At 46.3% G+C, this 22,884-nt stretch overlaps 2 protein-coding genes across 3 annotated transcripts in view; one reads left to right on the top strand and one right to left on the bottom strand.

The window, feature by feature from the left end:
* mtor (mechanistic target of rapamycin kinase) overlaps positions 1–22,884 on the top strand; it is a 67,276-nt gene that overhangs the window by 19,839 nt on the left and 24,553 nt on the right. For both annotated transcript variants that reach the window (XM_076026544.1, XM_076026543.1), the window contains exons 29-33: positions 14,512–14,587; positions 16,673–16,812; positions 18,596–18,696; positions 19,510–19,625; positions 22,706–22,783. In XM_076026544.1, coding sequence (XP_075882659.1) covers positions 14,512–14,587; positions 16,673–16,812; positions 18,596–18,696; positions 19,510–19,625; positions 22,706–22,783 — 511 coding nt within the window. The remainder of the gene's footprint in view (positions 1–14,511; positions 14,588–16,672; positions 16,813–18,595; positions 18,697–19,509; positions 19,626–22,705; positions 22,784–22,884) is intronic.
* angptl7 (angiopoietin-like 7) lies at positions 1,670–5,078 on the bottom strand. The gene is made up of 5 exons (XM_076026550.1): positions 4,573–5,078; positions 3,251–3,351; positions 2,967–3,161; positions 2,543–2,738; positions 1,670–2,442 (listed from the first exon to the last, which is right to left on the bottom strand). The coding sequence occupies exons 1-5, from the start codon at positions 4,934–4,936 to the stop codon at positions 2,273–2,275; spliced, it is 1,026 nt and encodes a 341-aa protein (XP_075882665.1). The 5' UTR covers positions 4,937–5,078; the 3' UTR covers positions 1,670–2,272.

The following is a 22,884-nucleotide window of genomic DNA, read 5'->3' as shown; positions in this document are numbered from 1 at the left end:
TCCATTTGTGTGCCCTTGGCAAAGCATCGGAAAAAAAAAAAAAAAAAAAATCTGTTTTCCAGGCATCTAATTGGACGGCCGCCTCCTTTCTTCATCTGCGAGCGTCTGGACTTGCGTTTCTCGAGGGCCTGTTTTCAATTTCTCGGGGGTCCTGATGAAGATGAATGATGGAAGTCGGCACTCTGGTGTTTTCAATATTGCCATCTGGTTCTCACCTCTCTAGGATTTCCCATAAAAGATCTTGGGGCCAGTGTGCTTAAAGTGCTAAACCCTGGTCTACTCTGTTGTTTCTGTGGTATTTTCATCACATATATTGTAAGTTTGCTTATTTTTAAGTACCTAAAGAGCTATTGCATTTCTCAATGGGTTTTAGATTTTGGTGGCTGTTTATAAAGGCTGTTATATAGGCTGTATATATGTATATATTCATTTTTAAAGATCTGGAAAGGATATTTGGGATTGGTCACGTATTCCCCAATATGGTCTTTGGATGTTACTGGTGCCTGGTACAGTGCTACTTGGCTAACTTGTTTCAGTCTTTTTCCACCTTTGGAAGATTTAACAAGAGGGGTTGTTCCTTCTCAGCTTCCATAATAACCGTCGAAGTGAATGCAGTTTTTCATTTACAGACACGCTAGAAACCTGATTCTGTATATAACAGTCGTAGTAGTTTTATTCTCATTACTGCTACTGCTCTCGCAGTCTGTCGTCGCCATGTGTTAGTCATCACCGCGTTGCCATAATGTTACGTGGCCGTGATGGAACGGCCTGGAAATTAGGTTACGGGTCGTGTTTATCAGGTTCAGATGTAAGGCTGCGTTTACACTTCATCCCTCTGACAAAATGCAGCATTGGCCATCTATCATTTTTGGTTTTCCAATGTTGGGAGGTGCGGCTGTGACACTCGGTGGCGCATCCAGCTCTGAAGTGGAACCTGTGTCGACTCTGTGGTTGTTGTAGTTGCAGCACAACAAACCGGCTGACTCCTGGTCACACGGTAGTCCAGGGCAGCCCGGGTTTTGTTGCAGCGTGGATTTAATGTGTCTTCGGCCTTGCTGTTAAAATTTAAAGCACGCAATGGAAGGAGACGGGGCTGTTTTTGCCATCTGTTGCCGATGGGCTCGCACCACGTGTGCGACGCTGTTCACAGGTCTGCTTTTGCCGTTAAAAGCGCCATGGTTGAACGCCAGAAAAAGACCTTTTGAAAGAAACACTGTGTCATCATTTGCCCCCCATTCAACTGTCGTCTTTAGGCTCTTTTCTCTAAAGGGAAGTGATGAATGTGGAGCTTTGATGAGATGTTTGCTCCAACTGAATGGGTCACCTGCTAAAAAAGGACGGTAATCTGACTGCAGCCCACCCTTCCCTGCACCGGTCCGAGGCGGCACCCTCTGCCAGTCGACCCTTGAATTGGTCTGAAAGAATTTTTTCGCACCAATATAGTGCCATTGTTTTCCAAAGGCTCTCAAAGCTTAAATCTTCCAATGGGGATGGCTAAAGCTGCGTGTGGCCCAAGCATTGGCGTTTATTTTGGGTGACCTGGAATGGGGGGGTGACCACCCCAGCTGACCTGAGAGTCAGAGGTCAGGGCCAAAAGCCACTATTGAACATGGATTGACTTTGGGTCCATCCTTTTAACCTGGAGGTGAATAATGCTCAAACATCTGGGTTTTTTTCTCATTATTTTTTTATAAAAACTTTTATTTTCTGTCACATAATGCAACGTAATTACAGAGCTGTACACATTTTACAAAATGACACACTTTCATAAAATATTGTTAGGATTTTACAATACAATGCAGCATATTTATTAGCAGATACCTTTGTTAGTTGGTCCCCGTTCCAGCACCTCATTCCCCTTCGCTCTAATAAGTTTCTACCAGTCACTAAAGACGTGCGCCTGGATCAGGCCAGTCTGCGCAGGTTTTGACTAACCCTAACCTAAAATTACAACAAAAAGACAAAAAAACATCCTAGTGCTTTCGAGACAAAATAAAAGGAGTCAAACTGGAGTAACCCAAAGGAGACAGTGGTAAAAGAGCATCTATCAAAGCTTTTAAAAAATAAAAACCTTTTACTGATAAATACACACAATTAACTACAATTTACAATCAAACACGGTAAACACACGACACATTCATCCAACTAAGACAGAGCCAGACATTACCGAAGGACATTTCCACAACTTGTTGACCATTTTGTAAAGTACACCCCCCTCCCGAATCTCTTTGGCATTCATGCATCTCCACTTGATCCCGGCCACTCGGCGAACTCAAGGTTGGAATCCAACTGGCCGCACCTTGATCTCCACTTTCTTCAAGGAGTAGTTGGAGCCGTGCCAGCCGTACCAAGTGATCCCATCTGAGCTCCTGGTGTGCTGGCCGTAGCGGTAGAAAACGCCATTGAGGTTTGAGTCAGTGCAGCAGTTGTACCAGTAGCCACCTGCGAAAGGTAAGTTGGGGGCGCGGGGAAGAGGAAGTCGAGGTCAGTATAAGTTAAGTTTGAGGAAACGGGCCACTGTTGTCGGGAGCCGCTCGCTCACCTTTGCGCAGGGAAGCGCAGTGGTCCACACACTTGTCGTTGTCCTTGTCGCCGGTGCTGAAGTTGGTGTTGTTGTGGTAGCGCAGCGAATCCCCGGCGTTGCCGCTGTAGTTGGCGATGAAGAGCTTGTAGCTGTTGAGCTCGTTAGACAAGGTGAAGAAGCCATACTCTGCGAAGCGGGTCTGTCCTTCCCAGTCCTGCCGTTTGGGGGGAAAAACACACATTCTGCGGTGACGTGGCTGCCAGTAATAAAAAATGTGAAATATTGGCCCTCACGACCTGCTCAGACTCTCTTGAAGTCTTGGGGAGAGGGAGAGTTCTTGCACAGATTGTGTTTTTCTTTTACAGTATTGCCAACAACGTAATGGTTTGCTTTTTTTTTTTCATATTTAATTTTTTTTGCACCGACTGTTTCCAACACGTACCTCCATCTCAATCCTGAGCACACTGGGCTGCCTTGTTATACGGAAGATGTGCTCGTTGCCCAGCCAGAAGTCTCCGCGAATGGATCCAAATCCGCTCTTGTACTGCCTCCAGTCGCGGTTGAACGAGGTCAGGCCAATCTTGCGCCTCTGGATCACCGTCCAGCCGCCGCCGTTTGTCTCCATGTCACAGTAGACCTGGAGATATATGTATGTATACTGAAATGTGAGCTAATGCACTCTACAAAAAAGAAAGTGCTCTCTTCGGGACCGGGGGTTGGACTCACGCTCAGCTCAGGTGTACCCAGGAAGTCGTCCTTGGGCAGTTTGTATTCACCGGAGATCCTGTAGCTCTTGCTGTAGAGGGATGAGCAGTCATATATGGCGTCTGGAAGAAAAACAACAAAGGACTCTCTTCAGTTATACCAAAACCATATGTTACAACCTGAATTGCTCTCAGAGCCTGAAAGTCATAAATCCTTCACAGTTTTATGGGCGACTGAGTGAACGAACAGATTAAAACAATGGCTATTTGATTCTTAGCTGAGAAATAATACGCACAGCTCGCTCTGAATTTTCCTATTTTCTTTTACTACTTTACACCCTTTTAAGCCTTTTTTTTTCAGCCTGGAAACACCATTGGTGCGTCTGCGACGTCGCTTTGCCGCACAGCAGACCGACGGGAGGAGGAGAGGAGAACCCTCCGCTTCCTCCTGTTCTGCTCTTACAATTCCGCCGCTTGTCAAAAGGGCCTCTGTGTTCGCTTTGCCAGTGACATGAATGCGGGCCCCGCCGGACCACCGCAGTCAAGGTATTGGAATAATAAACTACGTCATGCCTGGTTAAGCTCTCAGCAGCAGGCAGCGCTGATTAGTGGCGCTCCAAAGTTGAGACGGACGTCTCTCAGGCTGCTGGACTTTGATGCTGAACTGCTCCTCGGCAGAGCTGCTGATGTGACTCTGACTGCAGCTACGAATTGCTCTTATTATATACATTTGTTCTCGACTGCTGCCGGGCAAGACTGATAACTGTGAGAGCTGTAATCTTGTTCCCCTGCAACCAATTGCCACCAGTCGCCTCAGACCTGTGGAGCAATATAGGATTGTGATTATAGCTTGTCACACTTGATTCTGTCCCCGTGTGTTTGACCTTTTCGCAGGGCTGTGCGGGAAAATGTTGTTACCTGCATTCCACTGAAATTGCACCTTTTTTAATGGGTGTTATCTAGCGTATGTTACTGTATTAAAAAAAAAACAAGTTCTGGCCCCAAGAAACAGGAAAAAAACAAAACGGCCACTTATAGTTGAACAAAGCAAGCAGCTTATTCTGGTCCAATTTGCACCATATGGAAAAATGTTTTTAGTGCCTGCAGTGCTGATTTGAAACCTCATTGACTCTATAGAGACAAATAACCGCAGAGCTCAAACGTGGGCTTGTAATAAATGAGCCTTGAAAAAATGTCTCTGAGGTTGTTTGCTGTGTAAATCGCTCTCGTCTTGCTGTAATTAAGCACAATCGAACAAACGAGTTAAAACAAATTCTGAAGCTTGAACCTCACTCTCAGTCGGCTTCCCCCGCCGGAGCCGCTCAAAAACCCCGGGGCGCTCACCTGACGACGAGGTCTGCGGCGGCGCCTGCAGCGCCTGCAGCTGCATGATCTCCACGCGGTTGTTGATCTCCGAGTACTTGCTCTCCGCCTCGGTCACCCGGGCCTCCTGCTGGTGGTTCTGCTTCTCCAGCTCCATGATCTTCCTGACGACGCTCATCTGGTCCGTCTCCTGCTTGCGGCTCAGCTCCCCCAGCAGGCTGGTCAGGTTGGCCACCTGCACCTTCAGGGCGCGCACCTCATCGCAGCACTGAGCCTTGGGCGGCTTGGTGGACGCCATCCTCTTCTTGGGGCTCTGGGCCTCCGTCTGTGCCAGGAGGAGCAGCGTGACGGCCAGAGCCGCTGCCACCAGCTTCAGCGTTGCCATTTTTCTCAAGGAGAAAATAAAAGGAGGGATCTGCTGCGGGACGTTTCTTGTCGGCTGGAAGTGTCAGGTGGACCAGTTGTCGTCTCGGGGCTCCTCTTGCTCTGGCAGGCTCTGTCCCACTTCCTTGCTGCAGCTGCCGTCTGCCTGCCCGAGCATCTTAAATATTTTCCATGTGGGTCCTCCCCCTCAGCCGGTGTGCTGACCCTCTCCAACCTCCAGGGTGGAGGACCTTTTCCCATCACTCCTCCCCTTCTGCCTCTGCTTTCATCTTACTTTCACTCATTCCACAGAAGTTTTTTTTTTCTTTTTCTTAAACCGTGTTCCCGCTCTCGCTGGTGTTTTGAATTTCTGCCCACAGCTCATTTATTTCTTCTGACTCAGAGAGACACACGATGTTCTGAGGAAGTTGAGCATATGAGAATTCACTTTTTTCTTATTCTTTTTCAAGAATCCAGATTGCGTTGGATACAGAGTTTTAGTATTTACTTATTCAGTTGTCGCTCTGACAGTTGTAAATGTTTTTGTTTCCCCTCCCTCGTGTCTTAAAACTTAAATTACCCTAAAATTACCCTGCGGCGAGCCACTTCTTAGAACATTTAGCCTTTTAACGCGGAGACATGTGTGAAGTCACTAAGTAGTTGTAATTGTAGGCTAAGTGTTCCGTTGATGCTTCCTTTTTTTCTTTCCGCCTCAAGTTTCAAGGGTGCAATGCAACAAAAGAAAGACTGTATAAATCTTTAAGTTTAAACGGGACCAAAAAAACAAATTTGTCATCAGATAGTTTTTTTCCCCCCCTCAGCAGAGGTGATTAACACATCATCTCGTTGTTATGATTACTATTATCATTTTTAGTCTCATGTTCTGAGGAATTTCTCTGATCCGCGGCCCCCTGAGGAGCTTCCAGCCTTCGCAGCTTAAAGATACCTGTGGAGATTAACCTGCAGAACTCTAGATTAGCGCATCCAAGTAACAGATCTTTTCTGTTTGATGAGGTATTCTTTCAGCAGTCTGTGTCAGCGTTTCAGCGATAAAAAAACTCAAACTAAAACTCTCTTTCGAAAACCATTTTCCCCCCCCCCCTGCAACGCATGGGATGTTTTGTACAATAACTGGGCTATAGGCATTCCATTCAGGTTTTATGTGAACTTTATGGGTTTTCCATCTCCACATGGACAAAGCGCCTGTCTGTCTTTGCACATCCGTTTTGCGATACACTTTTTTTTTTTCCAGTCACCTGACTCAGAATCCTAAATCGTTTCTTTGCAAACTTGTCTTACTTGTCGTTAATTTTCAATGTCTCTCGTTATTTCTGGCCACTTTGGCTTCATGAACAACCCAAAGTGGTTCTCATTTATAATTTGTCTGCGTTTGAAATTTGGTCAGGGAGCCCACAAAGCTGAGAGCTGATGACCAGGCAGTGATTATCCTCTTCCGTAGCAATAGATTAAAAGAAACATGACCTTTACTTCCCATTGACCTTCTAACACCTGTAACGCTTCTTGCCACATGCTTTCATGTGTCTCTTTTTCCCCCCCCACTCTCTCTCACTGAGCCAAAGATTTGTCAGCCAAACAAAAGGAAAATCAGTTTGGTTTCGTTCTGTTTTACTTAATTTTTGAGTCATGGAAATTGCAACGCTGTATGACAAGTGGGGGATGGATTTTTACTCAGTGTAAAAAATATGTTCTTATGCAAAAGTCTGGTATTGTTTTGTGATATTTGCATTCATACGGCTCGTTCTGTGCTCAGTGTTGTCCCCCCGCCCCCTTTTTCTGGCTGGTATTTTACAACCGGTCATCACGCTGCAATTTCCCATTTACTCATACTCATCTTTGGGGAAAAAATAAATAAATAATCAAGATGTTGACATGTGCGTTTAGTTTCCTCTCTTCCATATGGAGCCGATAAACTGTTTGTCATATTTACATGAACGTAACAACCTGCCTTCATGTTCAATTAGCTTCTCGGTCTTCATTACCGGAGGAACTTCTCTGATTAAAACCTGGAGCCCTTCTCGGTGACTCTATTTCCTGGAGTTTGACGGTAGGTCGCTCAATTCGTTTCACGACTTGTTTTGCTTGGCATATTTTTTGCCTTTCCGCAGAGATGGCAAAGATCACGCCCACGGCACAGCGGGTGACTCAGCTAAGCTTGAAGTGTCTTATTTCCAGTTGAAATATGTTTCAGGCAGCTTTCAAATATGACTCATGCATGATGGAAAGTGACTCGAATCGGACGACTGAGTAATGTCACGTTTAAGTGTGTGCCTGCGCGCACTCCTGCCCACCCCTCCGGCCCCTCCCCCACTCATCCCAAACCCCAAAGCCATTGATTCCCCTCTCTTTTGGAATGCGGCTGATTTGCCGTCCTGGATTTTCTCAGCGCCCCGAACCGCTCTGTGAGTCACATCTCTCACTGCGCAGCAATGAATCCCAGCGGCATCGCTTTCCCGCAGTCCTGGGCTCTGTCATTTATCACCGGCGCACAAAAAGTTTCTGCTGGACGCCGTTTTTATATGCGCGGCATCGTGCTGTTTTTACTTGCCGAGCAGCTTCTTTTAACAGCCTTTTCCCCTCCAAACATGTCTCACCAGGCTCCCCCGGCAAACAGTAGAGCAACTAAACTGTAACCAGAGCAACTTTATTTATATGACTTCCTCTGGAAGTCCACAACAGATTTTCTCCCCCCTCTCTTTGGCTTCACATGTTAGCCGGACACCTGCTGGACTAATGGTACAGTCATCTATCCTCAGCGGGAACAAGCGGACAGAAATAAAGAGCCTTTAGTCAGAACACTCTCACAGACAGCTTTTGTGTCACTAAATACACTGGAAACATTTAGTAATCGCAAGGTTAGCGAGCTGTCACAACACTCATGGGTTCAATTAGAGGAGTGGCAGGAGGTGATAATGTTTGCCTGTGCATTCCACAGCCTCCATCTGAACAAAAAAAAAAATACAAAAAAAACCCCCATTGCATTACATAATAACTGTCATTGTTTTTCAGCGAGCAGCCCCACTCGCTTTTTTTTCTCCAAACTCTTTATTTGGTTTTGTTCATTAACATATACAAGGAACATTTTCCGAAATGAACAAACAACAAAGACATATAAAGCAAGGTGGAAAAATGGGTCAGAAATAATCACTCAGGTGAGTGAACACTGTCCATGTCCTTGACTAGTCTCCATTTCCTCCAGTTTTGTTCCTAGTCACGTGCTTTTGCTTGGTAATGGCTTCTTATTGGCTGCAATCATTATTTTTCAGAGATACATGTCTTCTTTCATTATTAATCCATCTGGGATCAGTCCCAGAAACTAGATCCGGGGATCCCTGGGAGCCTTCAGGTGTAAGACGCTCTCCAGAATTCTTTTAAGATTGTCCCAAAACGGGTGTAGTTTGACGCATGTCCAGAAAATATGGAAAATGCTGCCTGTCTGCCAAGAAGTCAACGTTCTTTGCAGCTGGCCAGCAGCATTTAGTGCAAGCTGTTAAAAAATTATCTCAATCTTCATTACCCTGAGGTCGTCTTCATCCAAAGAGTTGGTAGTTGCAGTTGGTAATCTTTGCGAGTACGTTAATATCTTTTATCACACATCTGGAAATGGTGGTAGTGGCGGCGAGGAAACTGGTTTCTGTATAAATAAATCCTTGATTGCTCCGCACCGCAGCGCCTCTTAGAAACCCTTGTTCTGGTGGTGACTAGCGCAGTCGCTGGAATAAACTCGCCGAAAAGGTCTTTCCTCAGATATAAATGAAACTGCACGAGAACAGCGTCCTTCTCTGTACAGGACACGGGGGTTGGCCAATTGCCGCGTGCAATCAGCGCCGACCAAGGCCTCTCTGTTTATTTAATATTGCGGCGTCCTTGATAAGCGGTAATTCGGAATAATGCCGGCGTTGCACGTTCGGAGTCCCGCAGCGCGAGTTAATTCTTGACATTGCACCAATCGCAATCGCAATCTCAACCTGACGCTGGCCGACGCCTCCGAGTGTCCGTGGTACTCGAGCAGAAGAGCAGACGGCCGACTCGCTCAGAATTTGAATTTCGGATCCGAAAAGAAGATGAGAAAAATCCTGACACCCCCTCCTGCCCCCCCAGGCACGCATGGGGGAAATATAAACCGTTCTGCGTCTTCGGTAATGAAGTGCAGAGCGTGAGCCGGGACGTCCAGCTCGCTGAGATTGGCAGCCGTCAAGCCTTGGCACGGCCCTCTGGGTGTCTGCCGGGCTGAAGCTCTGTGATGGCTACCAGGTGGCGCGTGTTGGCGTGCGATGGACGCGGGCCAGGCGGCGGGCAGCTGTCTGCTCGCCACCCTTCCAGCCGACTGGTAGCTGGGACAAACAGTCCTGCGGGCAACGTGGATGGATTAGGCACAAAGCCCTCTAAAAGAGTTCCCTCTGGTTTGTGTAAACACGGCCGGCCATGTGGCGCTGCTTCACAGGCAGCGTTTCGTGACAGCGCAATGTTAAAAAAGAGCCGCTCGACAGGGTAGGAAACAAAAAACCTCTTTGTTCCCCCTGTAAGAATTGTGTTGCTCTGTGCTAATCACTGCCTCTTATTTTCCGAGGCTGTTCGTGGTTGCAAGCATCTCCCTTTGACGTATATGTTGTCGTGCTGTGTATTTATTTCTGACGCTGATCCAGCCGAGACTCGGCATAGTGGTGTTTAATAAGAGAGATGATGTTTATTGACTTTGTTTTGAGCTTCAAAGATGGTGTCACACAGGTTTGGATGTGTGTAATGACCTGCAAAGTTGTTGTTGTTGTCCATACAGTACTGTTGCAGTATTGCATTCTTGGTTGTGACAAGATTAGCCAATGGAGGGGCTTCATTATTCCACTCTGTTTTCACCTTTGCTTTACGCAGTTGTTTTTCAAAAACCGAAGAAAAAGCAAAATTTGCATTTGGTGAATAATAACAATGACAATCTGTCTGTCTTGCAGCAAGTTTATTTATTTTTTCCCCCATAATTTGACAATAACAATAATTACTCGAGCAAAACTGACTCTGGGGAAAAGCTTTTGTATCTCGCAACGGCCGGCTTCACTTCACATGCAGCCAGCACAAAGCGAGCAGCTGAATTATTTCAGGAAGCTTTGCGTTGAGCTCATGTTTCCCCACCGGGGTGGCGGCGACGGCAGCATGCCAATGAGGTAACCGCCGGGTCTCTCTCTTTATTTGGGCCACGGGAGAAGCTCTGCGCCGGTGGCCTCTTGACCCTGAGGTGAGCTCTGCTCCCTCTGTGGCGACTGTGCAACTTGAGGCAGTCAGGATGGATTCTCCCGCCAGCATCCCAGCAGCTCACCGAGAAAATATACATGTACTGTATTTTTCTTTTCCATTTCATTCCTTTGCCATCACTTATTAACATTTGCAGTTTTAACGACTTACTTGTTCTTCAACTGTTAAGAGTGGCACATGTCAGAGCTTGGTTTCAAGCTTGGCCGGCCTCACTGAGAAAAGCAGATTTGGTCATCTCACATGTGGAGCGATGAGTGCGTGCTCCCCAGAGCATCTCGCATCTGGTTGGAATGAATCAACTACTGTTTTTGTCCTGACATTTTAAAAAATAGAAAAAAAAAAAAAAGGAAGGCTGAAGACAAAGAGCTTATTAGATGAAGTTCGAAACAGTCGGGCGTCCCTCAGGCTCGCCCGTCCCAAATCGATGTGGATGGAAGCCCGTGCATGAGCTCAGCACCTTATTTTCTCCTCTTTATCTCACGCAGCGACAACGCCGCACTCGAGCCAATGACGAAGATTTCCTTTGGTCTCGCCTTACGCAAGAGTTATGATTTGGTGTCACATCCTTGGCAGTGTTGACTGATGATAGTCAGATGTCATTAATGTTTGAAAGGAGTTTTTTTTTTAAAGGACGGTTGGAGGTGAAAAAAAAAAAAAGGATGTTATTTTGTTTTGGATCTAGTTTTCAAACCCTGTCCCCGTGCTAGGCCTCTTTTTGGGAGGCATGCAAGTGAAACGAAGCAGATTTTTGTAACTTTGACCTCTGTGAGACATTAAAGACAAAGACAACTGTCTACTGTTGATTGCTGTCAACTTTATGTTCATACAAACCGCTTTTAAAAATGTGCAAGAAACATTACAAATAAAAAGGAAAACACATAATTTGACCGAGATTAAACGCTTGTTTGGACACAGTTCAAAGAGCTTTTTATTTATTTTTTATTATTATTATTATTATTTTTTTAATGTTGCTGCTTTCACAGAAAAACAGCAACATCAACCAGTGTGTTGGGCCCTTTTGGGCCGACAGAAGCACAATTCCAGTAACAGGTTTAGACTGACGTCTTCCTCAATGCGTGGAAATGCCGTTGTTCTGCCGAGAGACTCAGTCGTCACATCTGATTGGGTCTTTTGTCAGAGGCCAAATATGAGGTATGATTCTGTTTGAAATGATTGTCTTCCCATCAGTAACATTTTGAGCAGTAACAATTTCTGCAGTCTGTTTTTGCAATAGAAGAAGCAGAAAAGGAAATCTCAGGAGCGTGCCGAGACTGTAGCATATTTCAAAATCATAAGCACAGTTTTTCATATTTACTCTTGGGTTGTTTTGTCTCCGCAATTTAACCCCAATATATTGGTATGGGGGAGCTGCGTGCTTTGTTTTTGCATTCAGGATGGAAGTCTTGCACAGGAAGCTCGGCGACATATTTCATGAATCATTATCATATTACAGTTCTTAACACTTGAGCTGGTGTTTTTTCTCCTTCCCACAGGAAAAAGAAAAATCTGACAAAAGTTTAAGTTAGCGAGCAACACTCGCGGCACCCAAAACAAAAGGGGGAGATTCATCTGGATGTGTTCAGGCTGCGTGCTGCCCCGGAGCTGGCAGCCAGATGGCTTCAGCCGAGGGACGGTGAACTCGCTGGGGTCCGACGGAGAGAAGGCCCTCCGTCTGGTCGCCTCCCGAGTCGAGGGCACATCTGGCTAGCTTTAGCACGGCTCGGCGGCAGCCTGAAGACACTTCAGGACGAATGCAAAGGCCTTCCAGTTCTGTGGTGTCGAAAAAGCCAACAACTCTGACAACAAGTTGTAATTTACAAGGCCCGGTTTTTGGGGCGACCTAATTACACACGGCGCACACGTGAAAGCAGGTTTACATAATCCTACAATCGTTTTTTAATTCGTTGCTGTATTTGGTTGTTGCAAGTGCTTTGGTCAACACCCATGAGACTTGCACACCAACGTGCGTTTTACCAGAGCCATGCCATGTTACATAATGGCTTTCTGTCACGTTTGATTTCCTTCAGGTCCCAAAGTTTCACACCCTCCGTCCTCTGTTGTTTACGCTAGCGTCCCTTCAAAAGGAAAACAAAAAACAAAAAACAAAAACAAAACACTGAAATCGCACCAGTCGCAACATTAGAGAAAGCAAAGCAAAGCTTGTTTGCTTTAGTTTGCTTGTTGGTTTCGGGTACTGCTGGAGCTCTTAAATGTCAAAGTGTTGCAAAATAAAATTGGAAGCCAACCCTTTGAATTCACGGCAGCTGGTTTTCACGGTTTCTCAGCAGTGCGGCCGCCCTTGTTGAGAGGTCAAAGCCCCGGCATCCACGCGAACTTCCTCCCCTGGAGTCCGATGATTTGCACTTTGGGCTTAATTGCCGCCTCGAGAACGTCTCTGGGTTTGTAAATTTAGCCCGTCCGTGCATGCGATCCTCTAACGATTTGCCAAATGTTGGGTCTTTTGCACCTGTGCTCCTCATCAGTAATAAGGAATAGACCATTGGAACCAACGCACATTTGCATGAATTTATGACGCAGTTTACAGAAACCTTGCAGAGCAGTAAATATAGGCGGAGTCAAATGCTTGTTGCGTTGAGCCGCTTTCTGTTTTAGCCCTCGACTGAATAAGGGAGTGCGCTGGAGGGGTCGAACCACATTCTCTTTGCTTTAGCTCGCGGCCATGACTTAGCTGGTCATAGGTCAGCGGGGGCGGGGGACACAGAGTGGCGTGAATTCTCAGCTGCACTGCTGTCATAAGGAAACGGTTTGTTCACCTTGTCTTACACGTGAAGAACGAGGTCGAGGGTAGGCCAACGCCGGCCCGTCTCAGATGTGTCGCCGTCCCTTGTTGGCATCTCGTCCTGCCTCCAGTCTTGGTGCCAGTTTTCCCACCTCCAGCTGCCTGTTTGATTTAAACGCAGGCACCCAGTTAATGTGTTCTTTGGTTTCCACGGCAAAGAAACGTAAATATACTGCATGGAATATCATTTCTTAAATCCAAAAAAAGCAAAACCAGAAACAAGCACCCTTAATGGTCCGTTCCTATTTTCGCCACACTGTGCTGTGATTGGTTACACACACTGACACTACCGTTTACCGAAGGACAGGTGCATTACCCGCTCCCCCCACTAGTTGTGTTTGGAAGTTGTTGAATGGCAACGATGGATCCCATGGTCTTTATTTGCTTTTTCACTAGCAGACAGCGGCTGACAGATCCCACCACCCCACCCCCGCTGTGCCACTTTCATCACGTCCCGCGGCCTTTTGGCCCGTCTCGTCCCGGGTCTCCTGACTTTTGTGCAGGAGTGTCCTTCATCAGCCTTCGCCTGCTGTCCTCAGGAACTCCACCGCATACCAGCGCCCCCTTCAAACGCTACATTTTACAGATGTATTGGCCGTGGCCGCACAAGGGTTTTGCAGTTGAGGAAATATAATAGACTCGCGGTACATGCGAGTGCTTCCAGATGTGGCCGGCGGCCCCAGTGAGTGCAGGCGGGTGCACAAACGGGAATTGTGTTGTCCTGACGGATATCACGTCGTTTGTCAAACAGGCGTGACAAACGTCACTGGGTACATTTGTTTCTCACAATAAACACCCAGCCGGCGGGGAAATCTTTACCTCTTTTTCTTTTTCCAACGTGGCCCCAATGGAGGCATGTTATTCACATTAGACTTGGCTATCAGTTTACACACTTTCAGATCTGACTCATTTCCATTTGCAGCCATTATGAGTAGGAAGCCAGCAAAGGATTGTGCTTGTTTGTCTCTGTGGTGCTGACTAGCAAATTTCTCCTGGATATCAATATAGTATCTATCTATCTATCTGTCTGTCTGTCTGTCTGTCTGTCTGTCTACTCCTACTGGTCGGTTGGAGCGCGCGTTCTCGAACTTGGGACGGGAAAGATTTCACTGCCGTGTTGCTGGACGTCGGCAACAAAGAGCTCATAGGGAGAAGGGCCGTAATCGGTGCTCACTTGAGGTGGATAAACACATTTATTGATCTAGTTATTGTTGGCACATATGAAATAATATCAGCATCTCCATCTTTTCCCAGTGGTGTGCATTCGCTCACTGGGGATGTACTGTTTCTACTCTCACATTTTGTATTCCAAGTTGGATTTTGTCAGTTGGCTGAAAAACCTGGAACCGTATGAAAGGAAAGAAAAACAGCATTTGTATACTTTTGCCTTGCCTTAATCAAAATTGTAGCCCTTGTCTTTTAATTGTTGCCAAAAAAAAAGTCTTGAAGCGAAGCGTTTCCCCGGAGTCCAGTTTCAAGGTTTATCTTTGAGGGGATTTACTGATCTTCTCCTTTGTCTCTGTTGTATCTCGCAGCATCAACAATAAACTGCAGCAGCCAGAAGCCGCATCTGGAGTGCTGGACTACGCCATGAAGCACTTCAGTGAACTGGTGAGTGTTTTAGAGTAAGGTCTTTTTCCAACGTTATATTCATTTTCAGATCTGAAATTTTGGTACCGGCGGGTTTAGCCCTATGTTAGCCTCATGTTTAGCCTTGGACCTCCCTCATGTTTGAGAACAAGGTGACTTTAGGCAGTCTCTCGGAGGGTGGAGCCAATCCTTGGCAGCAGGTTTTGGTCAGTATCTGGAAAAGCATTTTCACCCTTCGTGACATCACAAAAGCAAAAGATTACCCTTTTGACTGAAAAGTATTTTACTGGAAGAAGACGCAGATTTCCTTTAGACAACGCCGGTACAGTGAGCAGCATTATGGACCTACTGAAAACCTCCTTCTCGTACAGCTCGATCCAATCCTGCCCTTTTGGCCTTTGGTGACACATTTTCTTAGTTTGTCGTAATGCATGTTTTTTTTCACTTGTTTTTGGTCTGTTTTCCTTGTTTAATGTGATGCTGAAGGTTTTTTGAGGGACGTACCTCCAGAACATCCTGTTCTTGCTCATGTGCGACATGTGGAAAAACCTTTTGCAAAGGGGATGAGGACGAAAGGGCAGCGCAGGGCAGAATCACGGACAGTTCTTTTTTTCTTTTTGTTCTCCTTCCTCTTCCAGTTAGTGGGCTGTCTTTATTGTCTTACATAGTTGCACACCCTTTAATGTGTCCCTCTCTTAAAAAAACAACAAAAAACAAACACTGAGGGCTACTTCATATTTTTTTCCACTGTTTAGTTTCAAGATGACTGCACACGAAAAAATCCAAAAGGAAATTATTTTTTAATGAACATCCATGTAATAGTTTTCTAATGACTTTATTCATAAGACGTCAGTGACATTTCTTAATGTCTGTATTCCCACTTCAATCAGTCTGGAGGCTGTGTATTTATGCTGTATGTGTATATATGAAGTGTATCACATGTGACAACAAAAATGATAAATTGTCAATTCAACAAATTTTATACTCATTATTTTGATATCAAGAGCTTCCTCCAAGTTTTGTATTACGTAAAACTTCTTCGTGTTCTCGATGAGGGAACCTGCTCCAGGGAATGAACCAACCATTAAACAGTGGACACCATCACGTTGAATTTCCACATCACTTACATAATAGGAAAAAAGAACATTTTTGCGGACCGTCCCTTCCGCCAAACTCTTTTACAAACTGCATCACTCGCCGACTGTTTTTGTTTTTGCGTGTACAAAAGAGACTTTGTAGTTTAAACGGCGTGAGCGTTAACACCCTGCGGGTAGACATTTGGCGGTGCTCAATCTGTTTCAACATGCCCGTGTCGTTTATTTTGTCAACAAATGATGAATGTAGTGATAAATGTAGTGCAGTCTGAACAGTATTACACATAGAGAGCAAAGTCTTCCAATAGACTCACTTAGATTATGAGTCTGTTCAAATGAAGCCGGCGCCCTTTTTATTTTTTTTTTTTAGAAAATTACATTTTAAAAGTTTTCCCCTCAAAAACTTTCCACAGATTACAGCAAAATGGTCTTTTATTGTCGTCGGTTGTCGGCTGACTACGTTTGACGCGTGTGACCAGTGATGGGACCATAACCAGCGAGGCTTTATGCCGAGACCAGGCCTTTTTGAGAGAATGCATTCATGACTTTTTATGACGGAGTTTATTTTTAGCGCCAATATAACCGCCCCCACCCCCCTCGCCAGCCATGGGGACTCCTGTGTTAAAGGTCTTTCCTCAAGCCTCTGTGAACTGCAATTATGCTCCTCTGAACCTGTGGTAAAAGTGAAAAGACCTAAGGAAAGACTTAAGCAGTTTCACTGTGCACTTCCCGGAACCCTGTCTTTTTTTTTTCCCCATTTATTTTTAATGAGGTAACCATTTGGAAAGATTCACAGTGGGGAAAATGTAAGGTTTGTCCTGTTGGGTCGTCCATATACCTAAAACAAACAAACAAAAAGTCTGTTATGGGTTGCAGTTAATTATTGGACCATCTTTCCATGCACCAGTCAATACCTTGAAACTCAGTTAGGATATAATGAATTCCACAGTTCTTATGCAACTCTGTCTCTTCTGCCTTTTTTTTTTTTTTTTTTTTTTTTTTGGACTGCTAGGAAATCCAAGCCACCTGGTATGAGAAGCTGCACGAGTGGGAAGATGCCCTGGTAGCGTACGACAAAAAGATTGACATGAATAAAGAGGATCCGGAGCTCATCCTGGGCAGGATGCGCTGCTTGGAGGCCCTGGGAGAATGGTAGGAGCTGCCGCCAGCACTCAGCCTCCTGCATCTCTATCCTTTATAAAAATTAAAGCAGCCTAATAGAGAGCTCTTCCTGTCAAGGTTTCGGTTCTGATGGAAAAGACATCTTCCTTCCTTCTTCCTTTTTTCGTACTCTTACGCCCGACGTCGAGCATTGATGACTTTGCAAAAAAAAATAATAGAGAAATCTTTTCCTCAGCCTTGACCGCAGTGTATTTTTTTTTTGTTTTTTTTTTATTCTCCTGGAAGCGCACAAACTTGCACCGCCGTTCCAACGTTGGCCAGAATTTTGACTCAGGAGCCCGCCGCCCACCTTCAAAGTCCCCAAGATGTTGGAACCATCCAGATATGCAACCCGTCACAGACCTCATGAAGCCGAACAGATGTTGATATTGTTATGTAATCCGCCGTCCGTTTTGTACACAGTCTTGATTCATTTGAGGAGAAAAAATAAGAAAGGGAAAAACAACAAGCTGGTAATTCTTCTTAATTTCTTGCAGCAAAATAGTTTAGTTGAGGTTTCTTGTTTATGTTTTTGCTTTTTGTCAGCGAGGGATCGCAGGTGATGTAACGGTTGACCAGGTTGTGAGTCAAAGTGAATCAAAGTGAGGGAAACAAATGGTTCCTCGCCGAGGTGGAAGCAGTCCTCATCAATCCCCGAAATGCTTAGAGTCAAATGATATTCCATTATTTGACATATTTGAGGAAGACTTTGTTCCAAAGTCTGTTATTTTATTCAGTTTGAAGTCATTCCAGACACACTGTGTACTGCACGCGTCAGTTACTGTCATAGTGTGACCAATACACATAAAAAGTTGTCAAAAGCACTCAAATATGCTGGTCATAACAAAGCAGATTGTCATCACTTGGTCGAGGCTGAAATCCTGCCGGAGTGCTTTTGGACGGTGCGTTTGCAGGGAGGTGGTGGGTTCTTCCATTTTCATTTCCTCTCACCTTCACTGTTCAGAGACACGAGTTTACCTGCAGTCAAGGAGTGTTAAGTCAAAGTCAAGTTTGACAAAAAAAAAAAAATCAACTGATTACTTAAAGCCGTGATATTCCTCCTCAGGATCTCAGCATCAAGCATTTTCAACGAGTGCTCTGATCCAGATGGGCAAGTGGCTGATCGCTTCCCAAAGTTGCTTCTTTCTTTCTTTTTTCTTTGTTTCTTTCCTTTTCCTTCCCTTTCTCTCTTCCCTGTCTTCCCCAGCGGGGATGTCGGGTCTCTCTGACGAGGCTCGATGAGTATTTAGACTGGGTTTGATACCCTGGACCTCAGCAGGAGGATGGACCTCCATCTCTCTGTTGGGAAACTCGATTCTTTCTGTTGGACTCCGGTGCTCTGGACACTCGATTTCAGATGTTGGTCTTTGAGGCCGAGTCAAGAAATAAATAAGGGCAGATGTAGTGGAAACTTTGTCTGGAGTCTTATCTCCTTCATTTCCGAGGGCAAGAGTGCAGAACTGTTCCGCTGAGGGATTGTTGCAGTTGTTGACCTGCGCGGGGGAAAAAGTACGTTTTGTGCCTTGATGTTGTTGTTTGATTGCAGGGCTTTAATAAAGAGCTGCTGTAGTTGTTTATTAGGACAGACGTGCAAGAGTTCCAAGATTTGAAGTTGAAAGACTTTTTGTGTCGAACAATTTTGTTCTGCACTCAAATAACAGCCATTTTTAACTGTTTTGATTATCTAGATATTTTTTTTTAATTTGCAGCCTTTGGCTCTTATCAAACCGGCTGTCATCACTGATCACAAACCCCCCCGCTTGATGTTTTCCAGGGGCCAGTTGCACCAGCAATGCTGCGAGGAGTGGACGCTGGTGAGCGAGGAAACCCAAGCCAAGATGGCCCGCATGGCGGCGGCCGCAGCCTGGGGTCTAGGTAACTATCAGCTTATCAAGGCCCCGGATTATCGGCAGCGGAGAGTTTTCCTGCACGTATCATTAAGGCTGACCCCAGTCAGCCCAGTCGCCCCCCAAGCCCCCTCCCTCCCTCCGGTGCCGCGGCGCAATCAGAGTCTCGCCGTAAACGGTAACAGCAGAGGGGGCGAACGCAGTCCAGTCAAAACATTGACATATCATAATGTGAAATGGTGGAGAAAAGCAGCAGCCTGAGTTTTAACGGCGCCCTCGTGAGGTTCGCGGTCTGCGGTTTCAACTTTTCCAGCCCGGTTGTAAATCCTGCGATGATGCTCGGCCGCGGCCGTCCGCTCGTTTGTCAGAGTTGCAGGCGAACGCGGCGGGCGGTGCCGTGGCGCTGCCCAGTTAGAGATCCCAGTTCTGCATGCTTGAGCTGCTCATTTGCCCCCTGAAAAGGCAATAGATTTTTAGCCCTCTGTTTACAGCATCCTCCTGCAAAACAAAAGTTATTTCTTCCCACTGCAATCGGCACTTTATTGGACCTTCCTCACATTTGGAAGGGGTGAAAAAACAAGGTGTTGAACCTGGCAGACTGCGACATCACCGAGGGCTGATTTCAGTGTCGTTTTTCTAAAGCAAAAAGCAAAATATTATTGAGAGACTAAAGACACATGAGCCCTTTGTTCACTCAGTTGACTTGCCTGTAAAACTTTTTGCCTGAATGACCAAGTTCATAAATCTTCGCATGAGATCGAATGTCTTCTTCCATTAAACCTGCTCGTTAATGGGCACGTGCCCCCGTGGCTTTCGCTCACCGGTTGCGTTCCCTCCTCAGGACACTGGGACAGCATGGAGGAGTACACGTGCATGATCCCCAGGGACACGCACGACGGAGCTTTTTACCGAGCCGTGCTCGCCCTGCATCAGGACCTCTTCTCATTGGCCCAGCAGGTGAGTTGCGGCGCCGCTGAGACGCCGCTGCACGGCGTTGGAAATGTGCATTAATCGGTGCTTATTTTTAGAAAAGAAACAGCATGGAGGTGCGGCTCCCTCCAACTTTCTCTCTCAGCCTCTGGAATTTTCATTAGTCAATTTTTTTTTTAAAAAAAATACAAAAACATTGGAAGCTTGCACTCACAGAAACGTATAAAGCGGCTTTGCGGCCGTTCCAGACAGGATTCGGTTCCCCCATCGGCTCAGGAATAGAAATAAAAGGCAAGCTGATTATTTTGGGGTATTTTCTTTTTTTTCTCCCCATTTTACAGTGTGATAGCTCCTTGGTGTTGAAACGTTACATAACCCTCGAGTTGTAAATGATCCCAGCGGTCAGTCCCAAACGGACTGACCCCCTCCCACCACTCCCTGCCCCATGCGCCCCCTCACCGTCCGCCTCACACGGGGTCTGCCGGAGGTCAGCGCTGTGTTTTCCTCATTTCTGAAAGCTGGATGAGCTCACGGTGGCGGCTGACGGATCGGCCCCGCGGCCGGATGCCAGCACATCTCGCTAAACGTGAGCGAGGCCAGCGGACACCTGCTCTCGCCACTCGCCGTGGGGCTCGTCCTCACCATGGCCCCTTGCCCCCCCCCCCCCCCCGACCGCTGCCTTCCCTTCTCTAATTTTGGAGATGAAATCCAGGTGCAGCTTACAGGATTCCCCGTGAGCTAAAGAGGGTGAGGTTCAGGGGGGCTTCTGACAATGAGGGCACTCACAAAAGGGGCAACGAGAAGCAGATGGAGCGTGGCTTAAAGCCTAAACGTCAACGTCGGCTCGCTCTCGGCCTCCGGATGCGTCTCGGTAATCCCACCGCTTAAGGCCTTTTGATTTTGCTTTCCTCCCTTATACCCTCAACAACCAGACTCTTGTAGTTCGGGAGCGTCGACGGTGGAGGTTTTCGGTTCCTTTGCCTCGTCCGTCTCGCCATTCTCTCTCTTTTATCGCTGGTGTATTCGCCGATCAGTCCATCGTGCTGAGATCCGTCATGCGTCGGCAGTCCTTGATTTATAATTCGTGCCGCGCCGGCTTTTCCTTTTGATCACGCAATTTGTCAAACACGGGGACGAGTCCACCTCTTGTTAAAATTAAAATTAAAAAAATCACATTGGAGGACTTTGCGGCCCTGGTTCTCGAAAATACAAGTGCAGGCTTTATGTAAAAAGAATGAACGATCGGGCCCCAGTCTGGTGCGGGAGCCAGACACTGCACTTATCAGGAGTCGTCTGGGCTGCACATTTCCAGCGAGGCCTCGCCTCAGTAATTCAACAGGGGGCAGAAAAAGGACCCTAACTAAGTCTGAGGCTGTAAAAAAAGCAGCCTCATTGTCACCTCGTGTCAGCCACTCGGCCCGCAACCCCCCCCCCCCGCTCCTCTCGCCTGCAGATACCTGAGGAGCTCCTGTTCCTCTCTTGAAGCGACGACAACCCCCAATAATAATCATGATGATAATAATCATGATGATAATAATCGGCGGCGGGAAACAGCTGTGTGTTTTGCCCCCGGAGAACTTCCTCGGTCGCCCTCCTCCCTGGTTTTACCTTCCCGGCTAATAACAGTTTCCCCCCGAAAACTTTGGGCGCGGGGGCCTGCAGAGATCAACAGGCTCTGAGCCGCAACGCTCAGCGCCCTGGTTTGTCCCCCCCCCCTCCTCTCTCCCCCTCTCTCTCTCTCACCCTCTCTCCAAGAGTTCAAACCAGCGGTGGAATGTCTGAGCTTGAATTCAGGTGTAGTCAAGAAATGGAAATTACAGATGAGTCAGTTATACAGTAATACACCTGTTTTGAAAAAAAAAGTTCCAGGAAAGAAGAACCCCCCCCCTTTCCTCCCCTAGAGCTCGACTCTGCCCCGGCAGCCTAAAAATCATTGCTTACACTCACGTTTTTACACTGTTGTCACAAGAAGATATACGACTCGCATGTTTTTTCTTTTTTTCCCTTCCCCTAAAATCTGCTCCTTTGCTCTGCAGGCACGTGCAGAAGTAGGTTGTGCGGCGATATTTCTCTCTCCTCTCTTACGTAACGTCAACGAGCTCGCTTCGTTCCCCACGCCTCGTTAAAAAAAAAAAAAAAAAAAGGAACCTGGCACTCGGCGGTGCATCCAACCCTCTGCTGCACCAGCGAGCCTCCTCGGCCCGAGCCGCTCCGATGTGTCATTGTTGGCGGCGCTTTAAGTGTCAGGGGTGTGAGCAGCCGGCTGCAGCAGGCCTGCACTTGTTTGCGCCGACTGTTTTTGACCCTCGGTGTTTGATTCCAGCCTCTCTGGTCCCAGTGCAGGGAGTTTTTTTATTTTTTTATTTTTTTTTAAATGAAATGTGTCATAATGCCTTCAGAGAGCATTACTTTCTCCCCTTTTTTTCGGGGTTATATAAGATGGTTATAAGTTAGTCAGCCAGTAAAAATACCGCAGTCATGTGTAAAAACAGTGGCAGCACTAATAGACACTGATTTTCAATAAGTCTTAGAATTCCTGCAGAATTATGTCTTAGTAAAACAGTGTGATGTGTTGATTATGAAGTTCTGGACTAATGCAAACAACATTTGGTAATAATTGACTTATGATTTACTGTGAATCCAATACTGTTTTTTTAAGCTGGTTGTTTATTTAATGTTTTTTTAAGTTTATTGTCTTATTCCCCCCCCCATGTTTGCAAAGGAGACAAACAAAAACAACTGTTTTCTTCCATCAGCTTTCATTCTTGCAATTTCTGTAATTAAACAAACAAACAAACAAACTATAATATAACCGTATTTCATATGGAATAAAATCCTCCCTTTGAAAAAATGCTGCTTAAAATAATTATAGCCTGACCTGTAATTACCTCTTCAATAAGAATTTCCAGATTTGCTCGGGAACAACACAAATGCCCGACGCACCGAGCCAAGCGTTTAAGCATTGCCACATGTTGGCGTCGCAGCGGCTCGCGCGGGGGAATATCAGCCGAGGTGCATCTGTAGCGGAGGAGGAAACAATGTCAAACTCTGCAGGCCTGTTGCCGCGGCGACCCGACTGATCTGGCTTGGTATTCCTCTCCACGCAGTGCATTGACAAGGCCAGAGACCTCCTGGACGCCGAGTTGACAGCCATGGCCGGAGAGAGCTACAGCCGGGCCTACGGGGTGAGTCCAGAAGTTGAAATCCGCATTGGCCAGGAGAGACGACACTTGGCTTGTCTCAAAGTCTAAAAGCATAAATATTTAAAGTCTGTTTGTTTTTTTTT

This window comes from Nelusetta ayraudi, unplaced genomic scaffold (genome assembly GCF_046127955.1).
Source record: "Nelusetta ayraudi isolate G7.1 ecotype Tasmania unplaced genomic scaffold, CSIRO-AGI_Nayr_v1 ptg000019l, whole genome shotgun sequence".
Taxonomy (NCBI): Eukaryota; Metazoa; Chordata; class Actinopteri; order Tetraodontiformes; family Monacanthidae; genus Nelusetta; species Nelusetta ayraudi.
This window is presented reverse-complemented; position numbering and strand designations above follow the sequence as displayed.